Raw genomic sequence first — 23,776 nt, 5'->3', positions numbered from 1 at the left:
GTAGTTTAATTACTTGTTTAGCAGCAAATGAAACTAGCTCCCTAAAGTTAAGGAGTGTATAATCACACAGGTGTGGGAGATAAACAGAGGACTTTCTCAGCCCAACACCTGGGATTGTGTGTGTGTGTGTCCATGCTGTAGGAGATGTAGATGGTGGATAGAGGAAAGTGGATAACTGCTGGGGAGAAAGGCAGGCTGCAGGGGGCTTCTGTCACAGAGGCAGCAGGAAAGGGGAGCAGGTTAGTTAAATAAAAGGTTTCTCTTGGTTATCTGAGCATTTCAAGCATGCTCATAGTAAGAAAGCATACCGTTTATCTACTTCATTTCTTTTAAGAAGCCACTAAACAAGAACTCTACCATTAAGCTAAGCCCTAGGGGTCATTTCCTCCTTTGCTTTTAGACAGGGTCTTCTTAAATCGTCCCGGATAGCCTTGAACTCATGCTACAGCTCAGGGAGACCTCAGACTCCAGGTCCTGTCTCAGCTTCCTGAGTGGTAGCTGAGATTACTGTCTTTTTTTTCTTTTTAAACTTAGTTAATAAATAAGATTATCACTTAAAGATATCCTTTAAGTGGCATCCTTTGAGGAGCAGCATACATTGAAAAACAATCTATGCTGGTTGTCTCTCTTGTCAACAAACATTCATTTTTTCATTACAATATTAATATATGTCTGAAGAAAGTACTCAGTATATTTATACATATACATATATACATACATATAAATATATAACCTATTATCATTTATGTCAAATTATATATGTTTAATATATATGCTATATTGATAATATATAACATATATATTATGTATAATATACACACCAGTTACTTTCCACTTTAAATGTTACTGATAAGCAAATTAAAAAGAACATTCCCCATGCACTTTTCCACCCCCAAATCTGAAAAACATTTCCATTTTCTTGAAGGTTTGTCATGTCTAGAAGTATCCCATCGCCCTGTTAGAAGGTAAACGCTGGACTAGCCAGTCTGAAAATAACTTTCCCCCTTTCTATATGATGTCTTTGGTCTTTCTACCCCTAACCACACCACCCACAATTTTATCATCCTCAACTGACCAGGCTAGTTTACCTATTAAATTTTTTAAAGGTGGACTTTAAAAGAAGTCCATTCACCACACCAGCGAGCCCTGGCAGGGATGCTGCTAGCCCCCACACAGTGGTATCCACCAATGGTTTAGCTGTTGAGTTCTGTGGTCTCATCCATTTCATCTGGATTTTGGCCCATTTTCTTATATTGTCTTTTGAAGAAGCCGAGCTGTAAGATGATAACATAACCTGTTACCAACCTGTAACTAGTTATGTTGATATGATCATTACCTAACAGACACATGCATCCACACCATACTGTGTCCAGAAAATACCCACAATTAAAGGAATGACATTACCACCCCTGGCTCATTCGGCAAGCAGGTGCCTTTGACCTGTTTTGCTGCCCACTTCTCTGCAGCCCCTCTGGAGTGCCTGGCGGTTTGGGGGACATGCACAGGTACTGACTAATGTCTTCACACCCGTGTGTTGGTGAAATTTATATCCAGAGAGTTAGGTTTCATTTTGTGTGAAACTGAATTTCTGTCATTCTATTTATTTGCAGCTGAACAAAATCTTCAGGGTGCTGAAAAACAATGCCTCTATTGGTTTTCAAAGACTTAAGTAAGAAAGTACATACAATCTTGTATTTCTTTTCTCAATGGTAAGAGGTACTATGCCGTATTCAGGTTGGTATTTTGTACGGAATTCAAAACAGGAGCCTTCGGGAGTGCCACGTTAGCCATGAAGTTTTCTTACCTTCCACAAACCTGCAGTCATCGCCAACAGCAAAAGGATTCCCGCAATTATGCTTCCTATGATAACCCCTGTCGGTACTTCTGCTTTCTCCGTGGGTTTCATTATCATGAGGGGAATCTGCAAATGAACACATGCTCCAAACTGAGTTATCTACTTAGCAGAAAAACAAAAGTGCCTAGTGCAACTCAATAATTGATAAATACAATCCGCAGTGGTAGAGGGGAGCCGTCACTTCTCCTGATGGCATTCACCCCTCAAGCATCATACAGAACACATTGTAGAGACAATCTAAAAACTCAGGGAAGCATAGCCTTTCTCCCTTCTCTTCCTCAGCCATATTAGTGTCTCAGGGCTATGCTGAGCTGAAGGCACTTTGTTTAAGGCAGGCACCTCAGTTTCTGGTGCACATTTCTGTGATCCAAGGAAATTAAAGCACCCTAAGAGTGGGGCAAAGCATGGTCTCTTTCAACCCTCCCTCCTCTCATCCAGTAACATTGCATTGGCTTGTTAAATACTGATTCCAGTTTCATTCAAGTTTGATATAAAACACTGGAAAGTAGAATGGATATCTCAGGGGTGAGGTTGACATTTTCAGTGGTCATATTGTCCTGGAATGTATTTATGACTCTATGCCCATGTCCCTTGTTGATCATTGTGGCAATTAGCATGCAAATGGCAGTCCCAGGGACTTGAACAGTGACCCTTCACATTCTTTTTCTTGATTTGAGAAATGGATCTTCATAATATAGTCTTAAGGGATTACAGAGCAAAAGGGGACAATAGTTAATTTATTTACTTGATAATATGTTAAATGTCAGTGACAAAAGAGCTGATTTTTAATAAGCTATGGAGCAAATAAAAAGCTACCCTCCGTGACTTTGTTTCTCCTTGCTTGTATTGACACGCTAAAATGTTCTGAATGAAATTACTATAAATTCCATATAGTTCACTGCTCTGTCGTAGCACAGTCCCTTGGCCATATTTCCGAGCTCATAGACTGGCTCTTGGGTTCTCCCTGCACCCTTGAGCACAATATACTTCACGTATCAGATTTCGAAAAGAACCTGGATATCTTCATATACGGGTGTGCCAATATATGATTTGGATTCCAAGTATTCCTCAGAATTTATCCAAATTATTGTTTGGATTACAGAATAATTTTGCAGACACACGTAGAAGTCAGCTTCTGGTACTAATTAGTATTGCCCACAGAGAAACCAAGAAAAGAAAAATTTGATAAATTCCTGAAAATAAAGCTTTGGATTTTCAATGACTATGTTCAAAGGCTGCTTTCATGAAAGAAAGACTTTAGTAGAGTTCACATATCACTCGAATGTGCATTTTCCTAAACAGAGCTTTGAAAGCAGGTATATTGCTTTCTCCCATGACTGGGTTCACGGCAGTTCCAGTTTAGAGTCTGCTCTTTCTTTGGCTCCATTTCTGGCTTTCCATGCCCAACCTTTGCAGAGAGGGTGTAGGCTTTTGCCAAGGTTCCCAATCCAGAGGCAGAAAAGCAGCCTTTATTGTGTGGATCATTTTTCCTGGGGCAAAAGTGGGACAGCAGTGTTGTGAACTCAACACAGGCATTGAGAAAGGCCCAGAGTTCACGGGGCCCTCCGCTTTCTAGCCGTTCTGTAGGATGGAGCACTGGACAGAGGCCAACTGTCCAGCTGGCCTTGGGGGCAGAGTCGTGAACTGGCTTCCAGTTCTTAAACAAAAGGCTTGGGAGGAAAATGCTCAGGGCTCTGCCAGCAGATTCGCTGGGTATGGAAATTCTGTTGTATCTAAAAATGGCACATGCTAACCAGAGGCTCACTGCGAAGGAAGGCTGCCTGTGCCAGCCTGTGGAACAGAGAGCCTTTGTCTTCTGTAAAGGGACACTTCTCTATAGTGCCCCCCCCCCCTTAAATGAAGGTTTCATTTGTAGTTCCCTAGAATGCAAGGCAGTGAATGGACATGTCGCTGTCTGGTTATAAGAAGCACTTTTAAAACGTTTTAAAAGATGCCTTATTTACATATATATTTACAGTGTTCTAGATCCAATTCAGGATTTTAGTCACAATGATGGAGGACTTATGCCTCAGGTCCTGATGGTTTCTCACAGCACAGGAAGAGGTGATCCTGCTTTAGGCATGACACATCACCATGGTATTCAAACACAGAGCCCCTCTGTTTGTTCCTTCTTGAGGGGATCCTCACTTATAGAAAGCCAGCTTTGCAATATGAGAGGCTGGGAAGAAGGCAAGCACGTCTGGACTTTCTGAATGTCAGACACTCTTACCAGATCTCAACCTAAGAAAGCCCAGACCTTGAGCATTGCAGTTAGAGCTTTCTCTGTGCACACAGATGAGAAGAATGATGGCTCGTGTTTCATGTACTAGAATGTCTGCCCAGGGAGGGACGCCACACACTCACCGTGACAGCATTTTCCTCAATCACGAAGAGCTGAGGGTTATGTGTATCGATCTCTGCTGCTGCTGTCAGCTGCACAGTCTGGAAAGTCGACTGGAACACAGAAAACCAATATTTTACCCTCCCAGCAAAAAGCACGGGAAACCTGCGATGTTTAAGATTATTTAGTTCCTGATGGAAAGTCACAAGAAGAAAAGCCAGGCCTGAAGATTTAGTCTTTTGCATGCTTGAACTTGCCACAAAGACCCATGAGAAGTTGCTGAGCAGCCTTTGAACTGTTCAATGATTGGAGCCTGTCTCTGCACATTAAGCCAAATTTAGGGTGACACCCAGACAGGAGCCTTGGAAACACATCCTTACATTTTTTCAAATTTGAAAATGAAGGCTTGTAAGACCTGGCTTTAAATGGACAAGCTGGTCACCCAGACTGTGTTTTTCCTTAAACTAAATGAAGCTTGATGCATAAAAGAAAATTGCACACAATAATACTCTTTTACCTGGCTCTGATCAAAACACATAAAGAAGTGAGAAAAGCAGCCTTTGCGTTTCCTCTTGGGCGCACAAACTCTCACTACCTAAGAGCATCGCTGAACTTGACAGCACGCGTTGGCAGCAGAGACCTTCAGCCTTCTGACATGTGACATCATCACATTAGGAATGATTCTTAGATTGGGACATGTGGAATCATTCCGATCAGATGGTACTGTCTGTGGAGAAGATGTATAGGAGGGACATGTATGTTTGCTGGTGCCATGAGTAAGAACATAAAGTAAGTTTCCATGTCACCATCAATGTCTTTACAGAAAAACAGTCTGCTCAATGGGAACACGATTGGCACGCATACAACACAAACTGTGAGCATCGTAATTATGTGAGGCAGAACCCAGCACTCAGATATTAGAGCCATTCAGATGCTCTGGCTATTAGGACTCTGTTGTTCTGGTTACCAAGGTACAACATCTTCATGAACTAATTTGCTGACTATACACAGGAGCCAGCTAGAGAGAACATATTTCCAAAAAGTGAGCGATTTCTTTCCTTTCTGCTGGCCCAGTCTCTGGTTCTTCTTAATTTTCTCAAGAAGGAAGATTGGGTCATCCATTACCCTAAACGCTGATCTTTTAAACATTATTAGAGGTGAGTATTTACACGGGACGTGTGTTTGGAGAGATGGCTCAGCTGGTTAGAGTCCTTACTGCTCTTGTGATAGACTTGAGCTCAATTCCCACCCGCACCTCCAATTACAGAAATTCCAGTCCCCCTTTCTGACCTTCAAGGGCACCTACATGCATGTATTACATACATACAAATTCATGCAGGCACCTCACACAAATTAATACATCTTTTTAAAGTTTTGATAATAGTAGAAATTTAAGTGGAAAGTGGCAGTGACATTACTATCCCCTGTAGACTGTGCGATGAAATAATTGCTCTTACAAAGCTAATCTGGCTGCCCATTCAGAGCTGGCTGGTCTTACACATACCAAATGTCCTACAATGTTAACCAACAGAAGCAGGTGTGCTTCACAGAGCCAGGAGAACAAAGTTGCACACTTGCTAGCCTTCACCAAGGTTTTCCACACAAAAGGCAGCCAATGCTGTTGTGAAGTCTGAGCAGTCAGTATGAGATCAGTCCTAGGCTGACGAATACTGCATCACAAGAAGGAATAAGAGGAGACACTGCATCGTGGGCCGAATACTGGAAATGAGACCTGAATCTCAGACTGAATCATCTATTTGGCTGTTAAAGTAAATCAAAGTAAATCTCAGGGGTCAGGAAGGGCCTGCTGGGCTTGACACCTAGTGACGCTGAGCAGTGCTTTCTTGGTTTACCAACTGTAACTATTGTGAAAAAGTAAATTCTCTCCCTGCTTAAGAACTTGGCTTCCACAAAAGAAAGGCTGCCTCTGAACCCGTTGAGGGGGCGCTTTCCACAAAGCCTGATGGTTAAACTGGTGTAGCTTCAAGAAAACTCCAGAAGACCCAAATACTTTTCACAGAGCTGGAGAGACGATACTTTCATGTGCAAAAGTCAGTTTTCCTTCCCACTTGGCAAAGATCGTAATGAAAATATTTGCTCCTCAGATCTAAGGAGCCAGGAACCAATTGGTAAGACTGAACACTAAGCTGCAGCAGCTGGCAGGGGGGCGGGGGGCAGGAGGTTGCATCCAACTCAGTGTGTCACATCTTAGGACACAGAGTTGTCCCAGAGGCTCCAGCGCCCATGCAATTGACCAGCAAACAAAAGAAGAGAAGGTTTTCAAAAGGAACCCCAACTCCCCAGTTCTGTAATCTTTCCCTAAACTTTCTGTTTTCATATTATATCTTGCCTCAACCTGACTGCGTTTTGACTCCAGGGCCAGTTAGGAGGGCGCTCTCTAATCAACAGAGAGAATGGAGATTATTGATGACTGAAACGGTGAAAAATGGAGGGAACAGAGTATAAAAAGAAACATCCACCGAGAGCCATACAGAGCCCGGGAGATTCAGACTAAGATATCTTGTCAACAATCAGAGCCAACATTGGAGGAAAGAGTCGCTAGTCATTCAGGCAGCCAGGATCACAGAGGCTGAGGCCTGCCCCTTCTTCTGTTGTCCCTCTTTACATTGTTGCTGCCAGACCAAGACACTGGCTTCTCAATCCACATTCAATTGTTCTATCGTACGCTCACACTTGCTGTCCAGAGAAACCATGCTAATTTTTTTTGGTACTTTCTTTTTCAATGAGATTGAAATAGCCTAAGAGCTGTAGACTTTCTGGATTTACTCATCAAATTAAAGCTAAACCAAGACAGTAGAGTACCTGCCTGTTTTCATAGAGGGAGACAGACCCTCCTGATGGATTTATCTTCTGCATGGTTTAAGAGCAATAATACACTTAGCTAAGAACCCAAGGATAGAGACAGGGGCATGGCCATTTTGATTCAACTGTAACTGCAAATAGAGAACTGTGGGGACATTGGGTGGGAGACCGAGAAGATGCTCTTTATGGCAAGGACAGCAAAGGCATCTTTGATACTATTCATGGAGATGCTATGGCTGGAGTGGCATCTAAGAGACAGACCTCCGGATGAGCTCTCCAGATGATCCTGAGGCAAAGCCAGGAAAAGTATGTGGACTTACTGTCTGGCTTGTACTTACAGCAGCAAAGGTCCTGTTCCAAACTCTGGTTGTCACGTTGATAACGTACTCTGCTTTCATGTGAAGGTCTTTCAGCCAGCAGGTGATGTTACTGCAGGAAGTGGTTCTGCAGTCCTTTCAGATTAGAGTCAACAGGAGAGAGGGGAGAGGGGAAGAGAGAAGGAGGGGAGAGACCGGTGTTACTAATGCTAAAACTTTACAAAAAGATCAGATGCAGCTCAGTGCTAGGAAGGACCCTGGATACAGGCACTGTCGGGCTCTATTGCAGTGGTGTGCAAGCTTCCTAATGCTGCAATCCTTTAATACAGTTCTCCATGTTGTGCTGACTCCAGACCATGAATTTGTTTTATAACTATAACTAATTTTGCTTCTATTTTGAATCATAATGTAAATGTCTGTGCTTTCCAATGTTCTCAGGTAACCTCCGTGAAAGGGGGTCATTCAACCCCAAAGGGGTCACCATCCGCAGGTGGGGAATCTCTGAGGTATTGATACGTGTAACTCTGCTTCAAGAGATTTTGGTATCATGTTTCAGAATGTAAAGAGAGTTGGCAGGTCCCCCACCCCCACCCCAGCTATTTCCTGTTCATACGGATACCTTTGGAGATAACAGGAATATGTGAAATGTAGGGCTCACCTGTTCGTTCTACTATTTATGACCATACAGGCAAAACACAGTAACTAACTCATGTTACCGGCAGTGTGTTGCTAACATATAAAGGCAAGCAAATTATTGAACAGAAAGAACAGTTAGTATAATTTAATTATTAAACTTAATAATGCATTTCTTAGATTAAGATATGTTAGTAAAAGAATCAGTAGTTATCAGGTGTTAGGGGAGAGAGGGAGATGTGACTACACAGAGCATAACAGATTTTTAGGGTCGTTAAGCTCCCCATGCGGTGCCATAATTAACGAACACAAGTTGTTATACATTTTCAAGCCCCATAGTGTGAACACTGGAGCCCCAGTGTAAAATGATTTCAGGCAAGGACATGTTAGTTCAGCTCTGTCACTTGTCACACTTGTGACACATGTACTACTCTATCATGGATTTCAACGGTGGGCGAATCCATGAATATGTGTCAACAGGAGGTATATAGGGAAGTCTTCTACATTCCACATGATTTCATGATGAATTGCTCTAAAAACTAAAGCTTCTTTAAAAGGGTCTATGGGAGCCAGGAAGATACCACAGTGGATAAGAGCATTTGCAAGCACTAGGACCAGAGTTCAAGTCCTCAGCATCCACATAAAAAGCCTCATCTGGCTTGTGTGCCTGTAACCCCAGTGTTGGGGAGACAGTGCAGGGACAAGTGGATCCTGAGAGCTCTCTGGCAATCTAGCCTGGGCAAAATGGTGAGCATCCAGTGCAGCAAGAGACCTTGTCTCAGGATAACATGATGGAGAGCAATCGTGTAGTGCCCCAACCTGTGAATCATTCACAGGCGAGCAAGTCCTTATACTTGTTGTGTACCATACAGCCACATATGGACACACAGACACACATCATGCACGCACATACATACATACATACATCTCTCTCTCTCTCTCTCTCTCTCTCTCTCTCTCTCTCACACACACACACACACACACACACACACAAACACACACACACACTCCACATGCAGGGATGGCAGAGAACTTGTTTAGAGTTTATTGCTCTCTTACCCAGTGACTGAGTCTGTGCCAAGAACCATGCTAGGTGGTACACTAACTCTTCCTCCGAGGGCAGGCAGAGATGGGGAGCAGGGTCAGTCATCATACAGAGCTCGGTTTTAAAGGTTAGCGGAGCAGGCGTTGGTTCTGCTGATCCTGCTTTGCTCACCATCCCCTGACCCTGTGCACCCTCCATGTTCTCTAGGCTCACTTTCACCTCCATATTAACCGCACGTGTCCTGTTGATGCTGCAAACTGCCGACCTAAGCTTGAAAACGTATTTGCTGTATCCTACTTCACACTTGCCGTTATAGCCAGAAGAACACTCTAGGGCAGTGGTTCTCAACCTTCCTAATACTGTGACCCTTTAATACAGTTTCTCATGTTGTGGTGGTAACCCCCAACTCTAAAATGATTTTTTGTTATTACTTCATAACTGTAACTTTCTTACTGTTATGAATCATAACATAAATACCTGATATTTCTGATGGTCTTAGGCAACCCCCATGAAAGGATCATTTGAGCCCAAATAGATTGCAACTCACAGGTTGAGAACCCCTGCTCTAGGGTATCAGCTGCTGAGGTCAAGTAAGAGTCACGATTCCAACAAACACCAGATCACTAAAGGCAAGCTTGGTGCAACATCGCTTTCTCCTCACCAATTCTTTCGTATGCCGGAAGTTTTCACTCTTGAAAGATACAGAAGAGGCGGTGTGTGGTAGCTTGAGTGGATTTATTTCTGCTGTGCAGCTGATGTCACCAGCCTACAGAGAAGAACACCACATCAGACTTGGAAAGCAAAGCGGTGGTTGTCAGTGTTTTCAGCCTGCCAGGAAATCCTGCTGACATGTGGGGTGCAGGGTGGGGCCCTTAGGCTCCTTTCTCAGAGGCCCAGTGGCCAAATCTTTTGTTCTTTCAGTAAAGGCTCAACTGTTGCAGTGAGCTGATGTGACCCGATAAGGCAGGCCAGCTTCTCACAACCTGTCATGATTTCAATGTGGTTTGTACTTCATAGTTCACCACATTAAAAGAGTAGTCCTACCCCATCCCCCCAGAGCCTAGCTAAATCATCGTCAAAGAGACCAGAGAGTCTTCATCCATCAGTTGATGGAACAGATGCAGAGAACCATGGACAAACATTGAGGAACTCTGGGAGTCTTGCTAAGGAGGCAGAGGAAGGATTGGAGAAATCAGAGGAGTTAGGGACATCACAAGAATATGGTCCAAAGAACCACCTGACAGGGACTCATGGCAGTTGCAGGGATCAGAGAGCCTGTAGGGGTCTGACCTAGGTTCTCTGCATATATGTTATAGCTGAGTTGATATGGGAATTCTAATAGTGAGAGCAGAGGCTGTCCTTGACTTTATTTCTGGGACCTGTCTCTTCCTACAGGATTGCCCTGTCCAGCCTTGATGTGATTGCATGTGCCTGGTCTTATTGTAGCTCATTATACTATGTTTGGTTGATGTTGTTGAGCGGTCTGTTATTTTCTGAGGTGGGAGGGAGATTCAGGGCATGGGTCTGAAGGAGAGGGGAGACAGGCAGGGGAGAGTGGGGGAGGTAGGGAACAGAAACTACAATTGGGGTATAATATATGAAGGAGGAATAAAAAGAAAAACTGTGGTCCCCAAAGTGGCAGTGTGGAGAGAGGATGAGACCTTTAAGAGTTGCTGGGTGGCAGAGGCAGGCAGATTTCTGAGTTCAAGGCCAGCCTGGTCTACAGGAAAAAAAAAAAAAAGAGTTAGGTCCCAGTAGAACATCTACCAGCTAATTAACTGGAAGGATGTCCTAAAAAGGGGAGTGGAGAATTCTCTCCAGTTTCCTACTTGGCAATGAACTTCCATTTCCCCTTTCTTTCTTATACCAACTACCATGAGACACTCACCAGAGATGAAATAATGCTGGCAGCTATCTCTGAATCTCAGGAACTAGGGGTTAAATAAGCCTCTTTATCTGTAAAGTTTGGCTAACCTTGGGCATTTTATTGTAGCGATGCAAAATGAACTAATACTTTGCTCATATGACATTAGATCAATTTGTAGTAAAAATAGATAGACAGACAGACAGACAGACAGACAGACAGGTAGGTAGATAGATAGATAGATAGATAGATAGATAGATAGATAGATAGATAGATAGATGAAAACATCATGAGTGATTTAGTATTCTTTTCTCTGGAACTATTTAGGACTTTAACTCCTTTAGGTCTACTATGCACATTACAGAAACAACACTATTATAAGACCAGCTAGGTGCCTAACTTAAGGTGAGCCAACGTTATGAGGTTTGGCTATGACGCACACTATCTCTTGGTCCAGGCTGCTTGGTCTGGCCTTCTATTTACATTCAGATTTCATTGCCTTGATGAATACTCCTCCATTGTTGGTGGGATTGCAAGCTTGTACAACCACTCTGGAAATCAGTCTGGCGGTTCCTTAGAAAATTGGACATAGTACTACCGGAGGATCCAGCAATACCTCTCCTGGGCATATATCCAGAAGATGTTCCAGCTAGTAAGAAGGACACATGCTCCACTATGTTCATAGCAGCCTTATTTATAATAGCCAGAAGCTGGAAAGAACCCAGATGCCCCTCAACAGAGGAATGGATACAGAAAATGTGGTACATTTACACAATGGAGTACTACTCAGCTATTAAAAAGAATGAATTTATGAAATTCCTAGCCAAATGGATGGACCTGGAGGGCATCATTCTGAGTGAGGTAACACAATCACAAAGGAACTCACACAATATGTACTCACTGATAAGTGGATATTAGCCCAAAACTTAGGATACCCAAGATATAAGATACAATTTGCTAAACGCATGAAAACTCAAGAAGAATGAAAACCAAAGTGTGGACACTGTGCCTCTTCTTAGAATTGGGAACAAAACACCCATGGAAGGAGTTACAGAGACAAAGTTTGGAGCTGTGACGAAAGGATGGACCATCTAGAGACTGCCATATCCAGGGATCCATCCCATAATCAGCTTCCAAACACTGACACCATTGCATACACTAGCAAGATTTTGATGAAAGGACCCAGATATAGCTGTCTCTTGTGAGACTATGCCGGGGCCTAGCAAACACAGAAGTGGATGCTCACAGTCAGCTATTGGATGGAACACAGGGCTCCCAATGGAGGAGCTAGAGAAAGTACCCAAGGAGCTAAAGGGATCTGCAACCCTATAGGTGGAACAACATTATGAACTAACCAGTACCCCGGAGCTCTTGACTCTAGCTGCATATGTATCAAAAGATGGCCTAGTCAGCCATCACTGGAAAGGGAGGCCCATTGGACACACAAACTTTATATGCCCCAGTACAGGGGAATGCCAGGGCCAAAAAAATGGGAATGGGTGGGTAGGGAAGTGGGGGGGGAGGGTATGGGGACTTTTGGGATAGCATTGGAAATGTAATTGAGGAAAATACGTAATAAAAATATTAAAAATTAAAACAAAGTAATTGGGGTGATTTAAATGGATAACTAGGCCTGAGCACTACTGGTCTTCAAGCATATGGCTTGAAGACCAGCTATTAATTGCAGCTTTCTAGACCTACTATGTGCCCATAGTAACCCGAACCTCTCTTGTCTTGGTTTTCTAGGAGGGTTCTGAGCAACTTGAATCACCTCCTACCAAAAACAGAATAATTGCAACCACCTCTGACCACTTAAAGCAGGTTGTCGATTTTTCTTAGGACATATGGAGTTTGATGTTAGTTTGTTGGCATCTGGGATGCATAAATTGTCTCTCTTGTTTTTCAGCTTTCAGGTGCAGACACACTCATCCATAAGCCTTGAGTCACTTCTATTTGTGTGGCCAGGTGTACTGTCCTTACCTGGTCTGTTTGTATCCCAGTCAGATACAGGAGTGGATTCTTTTCCTTGGTGTACTGAGGAATGTGAATGGTCACCAATGCCATGCTCACTGGAGCACTTCCTGCTGTTACCTATGTAGACAATAACATGAGATGCAAATGCTGTAAGAAAAACTATCCATGATGCTATCAGTGATGCTGTCCATGGTGAGGGGAATGGAGAATAGCAGTGTGGCTTGGGCAAGGAACTGAACCTCACTAAAGATCACGTTTTCACCCGAAGATTAAAGACCATCAAAAAGTCAGTGGTCATGCACTCCCAAGCTGTCTGATCCCACTGGTGGGAATTAAGTTGGTAGTGTGGAAGACACTTGATACAATGGCTCACACCTATATTCTTAATACTGTTATTTATTTATTTATTACTGTGAATTGATTAAAAATTGTATGAAGTATGTGGTGGCCTTCCTCACTTTCTGAAATAAAAAATCTGGATAACCAATCAAGATTCTTTACTCATTTAAAGACATGAAGCTGAACTTCAGGGCTGAAGCTGTTTCTGGACTAGTGGAAATGCACAGATGGAGTGGCGATTGGCTCAGGGAGACAGGCGTGTTCCTATTTACATTCCAAAGATTTTCTAGCATTCTTTTCTCGATTAGCTATTCTTTCATAACTCAATTTTACTCTTTCTTAGTCATACTCTGTGGTCCTCACTGGCTTTAAACTTACACCGATCTCACCTCAGCTTCCCAAGTTCCAGGATTACAGTGTGTTTTTGTGAATTTCTCTAAATACCTAATCTCGATCTTTAGATTAATAGTTGCTTATCCTTACAGTTATGTTATAGTGAATCCTCTCAGAGCATTTTTAGATACTACTTAGCATGACCATACAAAAGCCCTATTTGTACCATATTGATGAACTTTGCAAACAGGCCTGGTCTCCAGGCATAGAGTAGTGTAACGGACACTCCCCCCTCAGTAACACCGTTGTAATAATGCCTTGTTAGGTAATTGTATTTGCTTTGAAAATATATCATTTCTTCTTTACCTAGGACACACAACTAAACACAAATCCCTCAACTTATCTGTCATCTACCTTAAGTTCTCAGAATCCTTTGCACTGCCTGTGCTGCAGCATCTGCAACATCGTGTGGACTCCTCAGCAGCTCACTTCCTGGCTCACCCCAGCCCTTCTGTGTCAGACAATCGGGGCTGAGGCTCAGCTGTGTGTGCATGTTAATAAGCTCTCTCGGTGGTGTTACTGCACACTCAGGACTGACAGCCATCGGTACATTGAGACCTTACTTCACTTCTTCCTCAGCCTAGACTTCTTTGTTTCTCTCTTCCTCTTCCTGGATTGTCATCCTTATGACAAGTTTACCAACCTTGAGGGAGAAGATGAATTTAGGACCAATATCTTCAACACTCTTGATGACAGAAGGAGCGTTCTCATCCGAAGAGATCTCATAGAAGTTGATGTTGGTGGATCTGTTGGGTGACAGTGGTGAAGCCGATTATTTCGGTTCTTCTGTTTCCCTTGAAGCATCATATTTATTTTACTTATGTGTCTCCTAGCTTGTATGATCACCAAAACAGCTCACTGTTGCTATAGAAACACTGAATGAGTCTTCTACCTGCTCAACAGTGTTTTAAGATTCCACATGAGAGACTATGGATCTGTTTTTCTGCTTGACTGGTGTTGGGGGAGGCTAGAAATAGCAGTGCTACCTATCCTAAATATTAGCGGTATACATCATCTTTATGTCAAGCCCCATACATGTGTAGAATTATTAATTAATATTGTCATAATACAAAAGTTACTAAATAAATCAATATAAAAGTTTTGAAAAATACTAAAATTACTTCAAAGTACTTCCTTTCAAGACATACGCCTTCACTCTCTTCCTGAGGAAAGTCCATGTGCTTATCAGTAGCCAAGTTTATCTAACTAGGTATGAAAGTATTATCTTAGAACTGACAATTGTGTTAGTCTCCCGACTGCTGTTACACCGGCAAGTATGTTAATAAAGGTAGACACTCCAGCTTTGGTGGTTGGATTGGATTTGTGAGCTCAGATTTTTCACTTGTGGATGTAGTAGAATGATGTGTAACCAGCTACTGGCTCCTGCAGTGTGCATCACTAAATGTCTTTCAAACGGAGCATGGGTTGATTTTATGAATCTTTCTCTTGTTTTAGACAAATTCTAATAGTTGACAATAAGTTGAGGGTTGGTCTAATTTGTTTCCAACATTGAAGGACCACTCTTTTGTTTGTTTGTTTGTTTGTTTTTGCTTTTTTTTGTTTTTCAAGACAGGGTTTCACTGTGTGGCCCTGGCTGTCCTGGAACTCACTCTGTAGACCAGGCTGGCCTCGAACTCAGAAATCTGCCTGACTCTGCCTCTCAAGTGCTGGGGGATTAAAGGCATGTGCCACCACTGCCAGGCTGCGCAGGACCACTCTTAAAACCCAAAACTTTTATTATGATTGATCACACAATTTAGGGTTCCTGACTAATGCCTGCAAGCACAGACAGGCCCAGGCCAGAGGATTCCCCAGGAATCCCTTGCAATGTGTGGCGTGTGAAGGAGCTCATAGCCAGAGTAGGATTTTGAAAAGCACTCTGCATTGCTTTCCATATATTTCCAGGGGACATCTATAATTTATCTAAATTAAAGAATATTCAGTTTATTTCCCAAAAGAATGGACTAGAGATTTTCTGAGACAGAATATTTTTTTTAATCTTCTGGGCACCCCCTTCTCTCCATCTCTTCATCTCTCCCTTCTCCCCTCTCTGACTGCCCCCATCTCTCTCCCTCTTTTAAGAATGTTCTTCCAGATTTTCAGAAGGAAAACCTGTCACATAAGAGTCAAAACTATGTGGGTATTTGTCAAGGTTTTGTGTGAGAGGAAACAGTGATGTGTTAGCTTTGTATGGAAAATGGGAAAACACAAGGATTTAAAACAGAAAACCCAGCTATGATATTTTCTTTGCTTTCCAGAAGTTTATGTAATCCCCTAAACAGAGCCAGCTCCTAAATTGATGGATATGATCTGCTTTTTATTTTTATTTTATTCTATTTTTTTTTTGTATTTTAAGGAGATCTGACATTTTTCTACTTCACATAAGTTTTCTCAGCATTACTTATGTGTTACAGTATTAGTGTTTTAAACTGAAGAGGGTCCTGTTCAAAATAATTCTATTTGTATTTATTATATGCATAGACTATAGCTGTATTTATACAGTATTTCAGTAGCTGCTAAGAGTAATGCTTTCCTCAGAAGTTTATAAAATATTAAAGCTTTTTTTTTTACAGTATTGGTTTTTATGGTTGCACAAACAAAAAAATGTAAACCAACCAAATATCTAATGAATACTGGAGTGGGTACATGAACTATGACTCATCCAGTCATAGAATAAATTAGATATGTATATCTTGATATGAAAACAACATGAAGATAGGAAATAATATTTAGCATTGCATATGAGTAAGAAAAATGAGGACATGTGTGTATGTATGTGTATAACCTGCAGATGGATGAACTACTTGTTTGGAAGATACTCTAAAATAGCCTTGTTAGTCATTTGTGGGGGCTGTCACCAAGCTGGTGGAGAATGCTAGCCTCATTTTTCATTTTGAGTCTTACTGTAATGTTTGTATTTTCCAAATCCACACATGTAATGCTTTTACAAACGAGTCTCGTGGAAACCTATCTGGGTGTAGGATCAGAAGTCCTTACTTTAAACATCTCCATCATGAAAACTTTGACTATATACCTTCACATCGTAAGCACATACTATAGATGCTAGTCCTAGACTACATTAGAATAAATTGCGATCACGAACATACATAGCTAAGATGCCAATATATGCCCCAGTACAGGGGAACGCCAGGGCCAGGAAGCAGGAGTGGGTGGGTTGGGGAGCAAGGTGGGGAGAGGGTATAGGGGTTTTTCAGGATAGCATTTGAAATGTAAATGAATAAAATATCTAATAAAAATTGTTTTTTTAAAAAAGAAAAGTCTTATTTTAATCCTCTATTTCCTGTTAACATATGTGAAAACACATAGACTTTCATCAAATGTGTTTAAGAGAAAATAGAATCCTAAACATTAGAAAAAGTTTCAGTGAGATGGGAATTCACATCATGGTAGCTTTGTCATCAATCCTTTTTTGTTTGTTTGTTTGTTTTAGCAAAGAAACTTTTTCTTTTCTCTTTTCTCTTTCCTCTTTTTCCTTTCTTTCTTCCTTCCTTTCTTTCTTTCTTCCTTCCTTCCTTCCTTCCTTCCTTCCTTCCTTCCTTCCTTCCTTCCTTCCTTCCTTTCTTTCTTTCTTTCTTTCTTTCTTTCTTTCTTTCTTTCTTTCTTTCTTTCTTTCTCTTTCTTCCTTCCTTCCTTCCTTCCTTCCTTCCTTCCTTCCTTCCTTCCTTCCTTCCTTCCTTCCTTCCTTCCTTCCTTCTTTCCTTTCTTCCCTCTTTTCTTTTTTTTGTTTTTTGTTTTTTTTTTAAACTGTAGCTACTGAGTGTCTCAGGACTGGATAACATGGGCCGTGTTTTGTTTCAACTTGTGTCTTTGTGACTCACTTGGTACAATGTGTTGTTTTTACCTTTGCTCAGGTGTCTCCAGCTTCAGACAGGATAGCACACACTCCTTTTCAGGTTTGTTTTGTGGTTTATTAATGAGTTGTATGCTCCATGCTTCCCTGGACTGGGCTGGCGAGGCCCTAGTCAAAGAATGTAGTTACCCAGAGAATTACTGGGAAGCCAGTATTGTGCTTTTTCAGGGGTCTTTGGTTTTCAAGAGGAAGTGGCCCTAGTTCTCAGAGTGAACTCAGATGGTCTGTAGCCCTTGTTAGATTTGTATATCATGCATTTCCCAAGACACCTGCTCCTTGCGACAAGTCAAGCTAATTGGTGTCTACTAGTTACATTTTAACCACTGTCCTCCCGTTGACCTGTGTTTGGAAGACAAGAAAAGGGAAGAAAGCCTTTCCTCGTGGATGCCTTCCTTTGGAAAATCCACCATTTTTTCCTGGTTGGAAGAAATCCACCATCAGTCATGTCTGGGGTTTTCCATTTAAGGAGCTAGACTTAGGCCAGTTTCCATATCAGCTTATTCGGCCTGTGACTCTGTTTTATATTATTTGTGCTCTGTCTAAGATGTGGTGCTGGGGATTTCTGTGCCCAAGAGCAGGTATATGGCTCAACATCCAGGATGCATTTAATGATCAGGGCAGTGAGAAATACAGGCAATTGTCAAAGCCCCAAGGGTATGATTCGGTGTCTAAGGATCAAGGGTATATTGTTTTTTGTTTGTTGGTTGGTTGGTTGGTTGGTTGGTTGGTTTTTTGATACAGCTCAGGCATCTCACCACCTTTAGGGGGTGTTGACATACGTTACAATCATAAACATATGTAGCTAAGATGCCAATGAAAGTAAGGCCTGATTTTAATCCTCTATTTAATGTTAACATAGGTGAAACACACAGACTTAAACCTTGTATGTTTAAGAGAACACGGAATCCTATACATTAGAAAAAGTTGCAGTGAAATGGTGATTCACATCATGGTAGCTTGACCTACATGACATATGTTGACATATGTGACAAAAACATTCTTCCTCTGCAATCCTGGTGCTATCCTGAGTCAATAAACCTCAAAGGTCAAAATGTCCCTTGGCATTGGTTTATCTGCATATTTGTCATCTAGTTGACTGGTGGGAAATAATGTCATAATCTAAGACTGAATAAAGAGAGGATTGTCTGTGGTAATGAGCTAAATGGTTTACGTACCAAGGTGCTCTCAGGGGTAAAAAGCTACCCACCCAAGTAGCAGTCTGCACCTACCGGGTTAAGTGAAGTTCAGCATCATACAGGAGAGGAATCGTGAGACTGACCGAATTGTCTGCTTTGTTTGTTTCTTGGCTCTCACTATTGAAACAAATATTAAACAACACTTAAAGAGAAATCTCATAAAAAGCTCCCGACCAGGAGTTTATGATTCCATTGCATCTTACCTGAAGGCTTTGAAATTGATGGCCGCCTGGTTCTGGAGGTTTTGAAGATTAAAGTCGAAGTTAATGGTAAACGTCACCTACACAGAACATTCAAATCCATCAATGCCAGGAAAATGTTCTCTAGCAAGATAAACCCATTCTGGCAGAATTCTTAAGATTGTCTTAAGATGTTGAGTGGCTTTAGCTTGTTGATCTGAGAACAGAGCTTAACTTCTCTCAGATACACGCACTGTGGAGCTACGTTTGTCAGAACTGCCAAGTTTTGTGCTGACCTGAAAACTTCACTTCTAGCACTTTGACTAATTAATATTGGTCACCATAGCCACACAAAAGAACATTCTGTGTTGTATGTGCACACGGGAAAAGGTACATGTAGGAAATGCGACCTTTGCTAGCCATTTAAGCAAAGTAACCTCAGCGAGGGAACCCTGTCCAGGTATGGAGCTGCTTTGTGGTGTCTGTTAAATGATGATGTCCAGGAAGGATAGCGCTCTCAGCTGTGGAGGGCATGGACTAGAGCATGCACACTGTACCTGCTGTTCACTCTTTAAGGCAGGGTATCCCACATCACAGGTAACAGATTTCTGCGATGAACCAACCTCACATGTTACTTCTGTTCCATCGACCTGAACAGGACCAAAGAAATAACAATTAAGTGTGTGGTGTGTGTGTATGTGTGTAGTGTGTATGATGTTGTGTGTATATGTGTGCATATATATGTGTGATGTGTGTATGTGTATATATGTGTGGTGTGTATATGTGTGGTATGTATATGTGCAGTGTGTATATGTGTGTGTGTATATATATATATATATATATATATATATATATATGAGTGTGTGTGTGGTATGTGTATGTATGTGTGTATATATGTGTGTATATATGTATGTATGTGTGTGCATACCCACACTGAAATGTATACAAGGACATCTTAGTGGTGATATTGTTTTTTATTTAAATATTTTATTGTTCTCAAAGACTTGAATATCTTGTAGTATCCAAATGGTTAGCATGCATTTCTATTGCCAACTCTAAAGGTATACTCGAGAAGCCAAAGGATTGGCAAAATGCACACTAAGAAGGAGATCACCTTTTGTCATTCAGGAGCACAAATATCTTTAATATAACAACCAGAAGGCTTATCTTTAGTAATACCTTCTCCTTAATACTTTTGAAAAGCATATTTTCAAAGGAAGAGAAATACACATTGGTATTTGTAGTATATAGATATATGTATATGTATATATATACACACACATATATATACATATATACACATACATATGTATACATATGTATGTATGTGTGTGTGTGTATATATATATATTTTTTTTCCTGAGACAGGGTTTCTCTATGTAGCCCTGGCTGTCTCAGAACTCATACTGTAGACTAGGCTGGACTGGAACTCAGAGATCCACCTGCCTCTGTCTCCTGAGTGCTGGGATTAAAGTGTGTGCCTCCACTGCCCAGTGGTATTTGAATTATAAATATCTAGCAGATTTTGCCAGTTTCCTTACTTCATTTTGTGTTTAATGTAAGAGGTGCTATGTGACCAGGCCATTGAAGCATGGGGTCAATATAAGTTTGGATTTCTAAATCTATAAAAGTTGACATTAACTTAAGATAGGAAGAAACTTTTTTTATAACATTTAATCAAGCAGTCTACTTGGAAAATAGCTTTTCCTGGTTTTCTTTTTTTCCCCTTCTCTCTTCATGCGTTGAGAGCAGAGGAACTAGGGCTCTCTTGGTGAAGCTTATTCCTGGTTTAGTGATCAGGTCAGCTTGATAGAATGGCTTTGCAGGAACATGTCATCTTGGCAGCAGAATCCTCAGCAGCATCTGCAAATCTAGGACTAAGCTGCAGGACTCACAATGGCCCTGAGCAAGTGCATCGTGTCTGTCTAGCACCAGGACAGGCGGCCTCCTCACACAGATGGCTGGAAAAGCTATGAGCTGCTGCTGCCAAGGCCTGGGGTAAAGGAAAAAGTGACCCTCACTGGAATCAGAGCCGCCCTAGATCTAGTCGGAGCCAGACTGCGTTCTCTGGAGGCTTAACTAACTGGAAGCCACGTGGTGGCTCTGAGCACGCCCAGGGTCATAGCTGTTTTGTTTTGTTTTGTTTTGTTTTGTTTTGTTTTGTTTTGTTTTGTTTTGTTTTGTTTTGTTTTGTTTTGTTTTGTTTTGTTTTGTTTTCAGACAACTTTGAGGACATAGAGGGATGAGTATCAGGGACAGTGATTGTCAGGGAGGAAGGAGGGAAGAAATGCTGTGCTGGCTTGGGGGGTGGTGTGGGGCATGAGTGTGTGTGTGTGTGTGTGTGTGTGTGTGTGTGTGTGTGTTGAGGCAGGGTTGTCCTCACATACCGGCATGGAGAAAGAAGCAAAAAACAAGTTCTCAGAAAACTCAGCCAGGACCACAGTGTTGTACGCGCTTTCCCCTCTGTTTTTCAGGATGACTGAAAATGTTAACCTTTTGTTTTTGTTACTGACAATAAAGGGTTGAGTTCTGTGAAAACAAGAAAAGAAAGATAAAGCCACCGAGGTTAAGACGACCCCACTGTTGAAAAAAATGTCTTCGATTCAACAATTCTTTGCATTTACTTGAAGATTGTTTAATAATGAGGAGGTAAGGAAGCAAACGCTGCTGGCTTGCGTTCTTTGTCGCTTCTGACTACACTGCAGGGACAAGAGCTCCGCAAACCCAGCCAGTTAGCACTTCTCATTGCTTTGCTCTTAGGGGAGTGGTAGAAGCTAAAATTCAGTTTTGCAATGTTTTAACTACATTCACAATACTTCTTCTTTAAAGAAATCCAAATTTTTATTCTGAGTGGGGAGATGTCATGGGCCTTTTATTTCTATATTTTACACGGAAATGTAAAGTCAAACATACTGAATGGCTGGCAGCTGTTGGACATCCAGGATCAGGTCAGAGATGCAAATTCCATCGCTGCCACACTCCTTATAGAAAGGGATCTATACAACAAAGGAAAATGCGTCATTCTCTTGGGTGTGCTTAGGGGCAAAACAGAGAGATTATATACACTACTATTATTCCATTTACATAAAGGCCAAAGCTATGGGAAGCTGAACAAAGTTGTAGGAGCTTGTACATGGTTACATAATCCTAAAGAAAAATTACTGAAAAAATACAAAATTCAAGGTAACAGTTCGTTTATGGAGACCTAAATTAAAATAGGCACAGTAGAGAGAGATGAACAACTTTACAGGTATCTGATATTTTTTAAGTGGATGGTGAGTACAAGCAATTTGGCCTATTTTATTATTTATTTCTTCAAGATGCATTTTTTGAACTCCCTTGGTTACTTGGCACCACTCTTGGGCCCAGAAGCAGAGCGGAGAGGAAGCCATCTCTGCCTTGTAGAATTGATATGCCAGTGAACTGTGTGCATCATTTCATTCAGGCTGCATCCTTAACATCTTTCCCACCATACTGACTATGGAAGCTGTTGGCCAACCTCTATTTGGGAAGGGCAAGCCCCACTCACACTGAAGACTTTGACAGTTTCAGAATAGGCTTCAAGGGCAGGGCTAGTGCCTGGGTTTTCCAAACTGATGTCCACACGCAGATCCAAAGGGTTGACAACATCAGAGGGCTTCTAAATACAGGAGAGAGATTGATTACTTAGTCATAGTAACTTGTAAACAAAGTCCATCCACAATTGCTCGTAATTAAGAGGACCATCAGTTTCAGAGAGTCATCTCTTTCTGACTGATGACTTTGGTCCCAATTCTGCTGTTAGCCTCAAAATTAAAAACGACCTAAGGTGACTCAATTACAGTAAAAATCTGAAGCAGCAATTCCTACTGGGATGGTAAATAATCTCATTGTTTACACACAAGCAATTGTAAATATTTAGATGATATATCTGGTTTTTTTCAACAGATGGGAGCTATATCAGTGCCCAGCTCTTGGGTGGCCTTGCTTCTCATCCCTAGCTTCATCATTCCAGCGATGATTCCACAGAAATCTGTAATTCCATGAGTAATTTGATCCCCGTCTAGACAAAGTCAGGGAAGAACGGAAGCTAAGTTTCCTCGCTGCCTCCTCTTCTCCTTCCTCCCTCCATTCTTATTCTATACTTCAATCCCCTTTCCCCTTCTCTTTCGTTTTACATTTGGGGTGTGTGTGTGTGTGTGTATTGTGTATGAATGTTGTATGTGTTTTGTGTGTGTTGTGTGTATGCATGCGTGCACATATGTGTATGTTGTGTGTATATAATGTGTGTGTTGTATGTGTATGTGCATGTGTGTGCATGTTGTATGTGAGTGTTGTGTGTGTATTGTATGTATTTTGTGTGTATGTTATGTGTGTGCATGCACGTGTGTATATTGTGTGTATGTATGTTGTGTGTGTGTGTTGTGTGTATGCACACAAGTGTATAGTGTGTGTATATATGTGTGTATACATATAAGGTGTATATGTATGCGTGTATTTGTGTGTGTGTACACGTGCATGTATATATGTTCCTGTGTGGAGACCTGAGTTCTACTCTGAGTATCTTCTCCTATCAGGTTTTATTCACAGTTGCTAAGGAAGGAGGAGATGTTTCTTTTTTTTTTTTAATTAATTTATTTTTTTATTAGGTATTTTCCTCGTTTACATTTTCAATGCTATCCCAAAAGTCCCCCAGACCCCCCCCCAATCCGCTACCCACCCACTCCCCCTTTTTGGCCCTGGGGTTCCCCTGTACTGGGGCATATAAAGTTTGCAAGTCCAATGGGCCTCTCTTTGCAGTGATGGCCAACTAGGCCATCTTTTGATACATATGCAGCTAGAGACAAGAGCTCCGGGGTAGTGGTTAGTTCATATTGTTGTTCCACCTATAGGGTTGCAGTTCCCTTTAGCTCCTTGGGTAATTTCTCTAGCTCCTCCATTGGGGGCCGTGTGATCCATCCAATAGC

General features: G+C 41.6%; 1 protein-coding gene across 1 annotated transcript in view; it reads right to left on the bottom strand.

The window, feature by feature from the left end:
* Positions 1–1,171: 1,171 nt before the first annotated feature.
* Itga2 (integrin subunit alpha 2) overlaps positions 1,172–23,776 on the bottom strand; it is a 92,953-nt gene continuing 70,348 nt past the window's right edge. Inside the window, exons 18-30 of the mRNA XM_021180415.3 lie at positions 22,360–22,470; positions 21,744–21,826; positions 21,218–21,359; positions 19,388–19,480; positions 18,855–18,931; positions 18,685–18,768; positions 14,228–14,330; positions 12,859–12,969; positions 9,676–9,780; positions 7,358–7,471; positions 4,220–4,309; positions 1,805–1,921; positions 1,172–1,274 (exon numbers count right to left, since the gene is read on the bottom strand). Of these exons, the coding sequence (XP_021036074.1) occupies positions 1,194–1,274; positions 1,805–1,921; positions 4,220–4,309; positions 7,358–7,471; positions 9,676–9,780; positions 12,859–12,969; positions 14,228–14,330; positions 18,685–18,768; positions 18,855–18,931; positions 19,388–19,480; positions 21,218–21,359; positions 21,744–21,826; positions 22,360–22,470 (1,311 nt within the window). The 3' untranslated portion in view covers positions 1,172–1,193. The remainder of the gene's footprint in view (positions 1,275–1,804; positions 1,922–4,219; positions 4,310–7,357; positions 7,472–9,675; positions 9,781–12,858; positions 12,970–14,227; positions 14,331–18,684; positions 18,769–18,854; positions 18,932–19,387; positions 19,481–21,217; positions 21,360–21,743; positions 21,827–22,359; positions 22,471–23,776) is intronic.

The sequence above is a fragment of the Mus caroli genome, unplaced genomic scaffold (assembly GCF_978045245.1).
Source record: "Mus caroli unplaced genomic scaffold, Mus_caroli_1 scaffold_15, whole genome shotgun sequence".
Lineage (NCBI taxonomy): Eukaryota > Metazoa > Chordata > Mammalia > Rodentia > Muridae > Mus > Mus caroli.
This window is presented reverse-complemented; position numbering and strand designations above follow the sequence as displayed.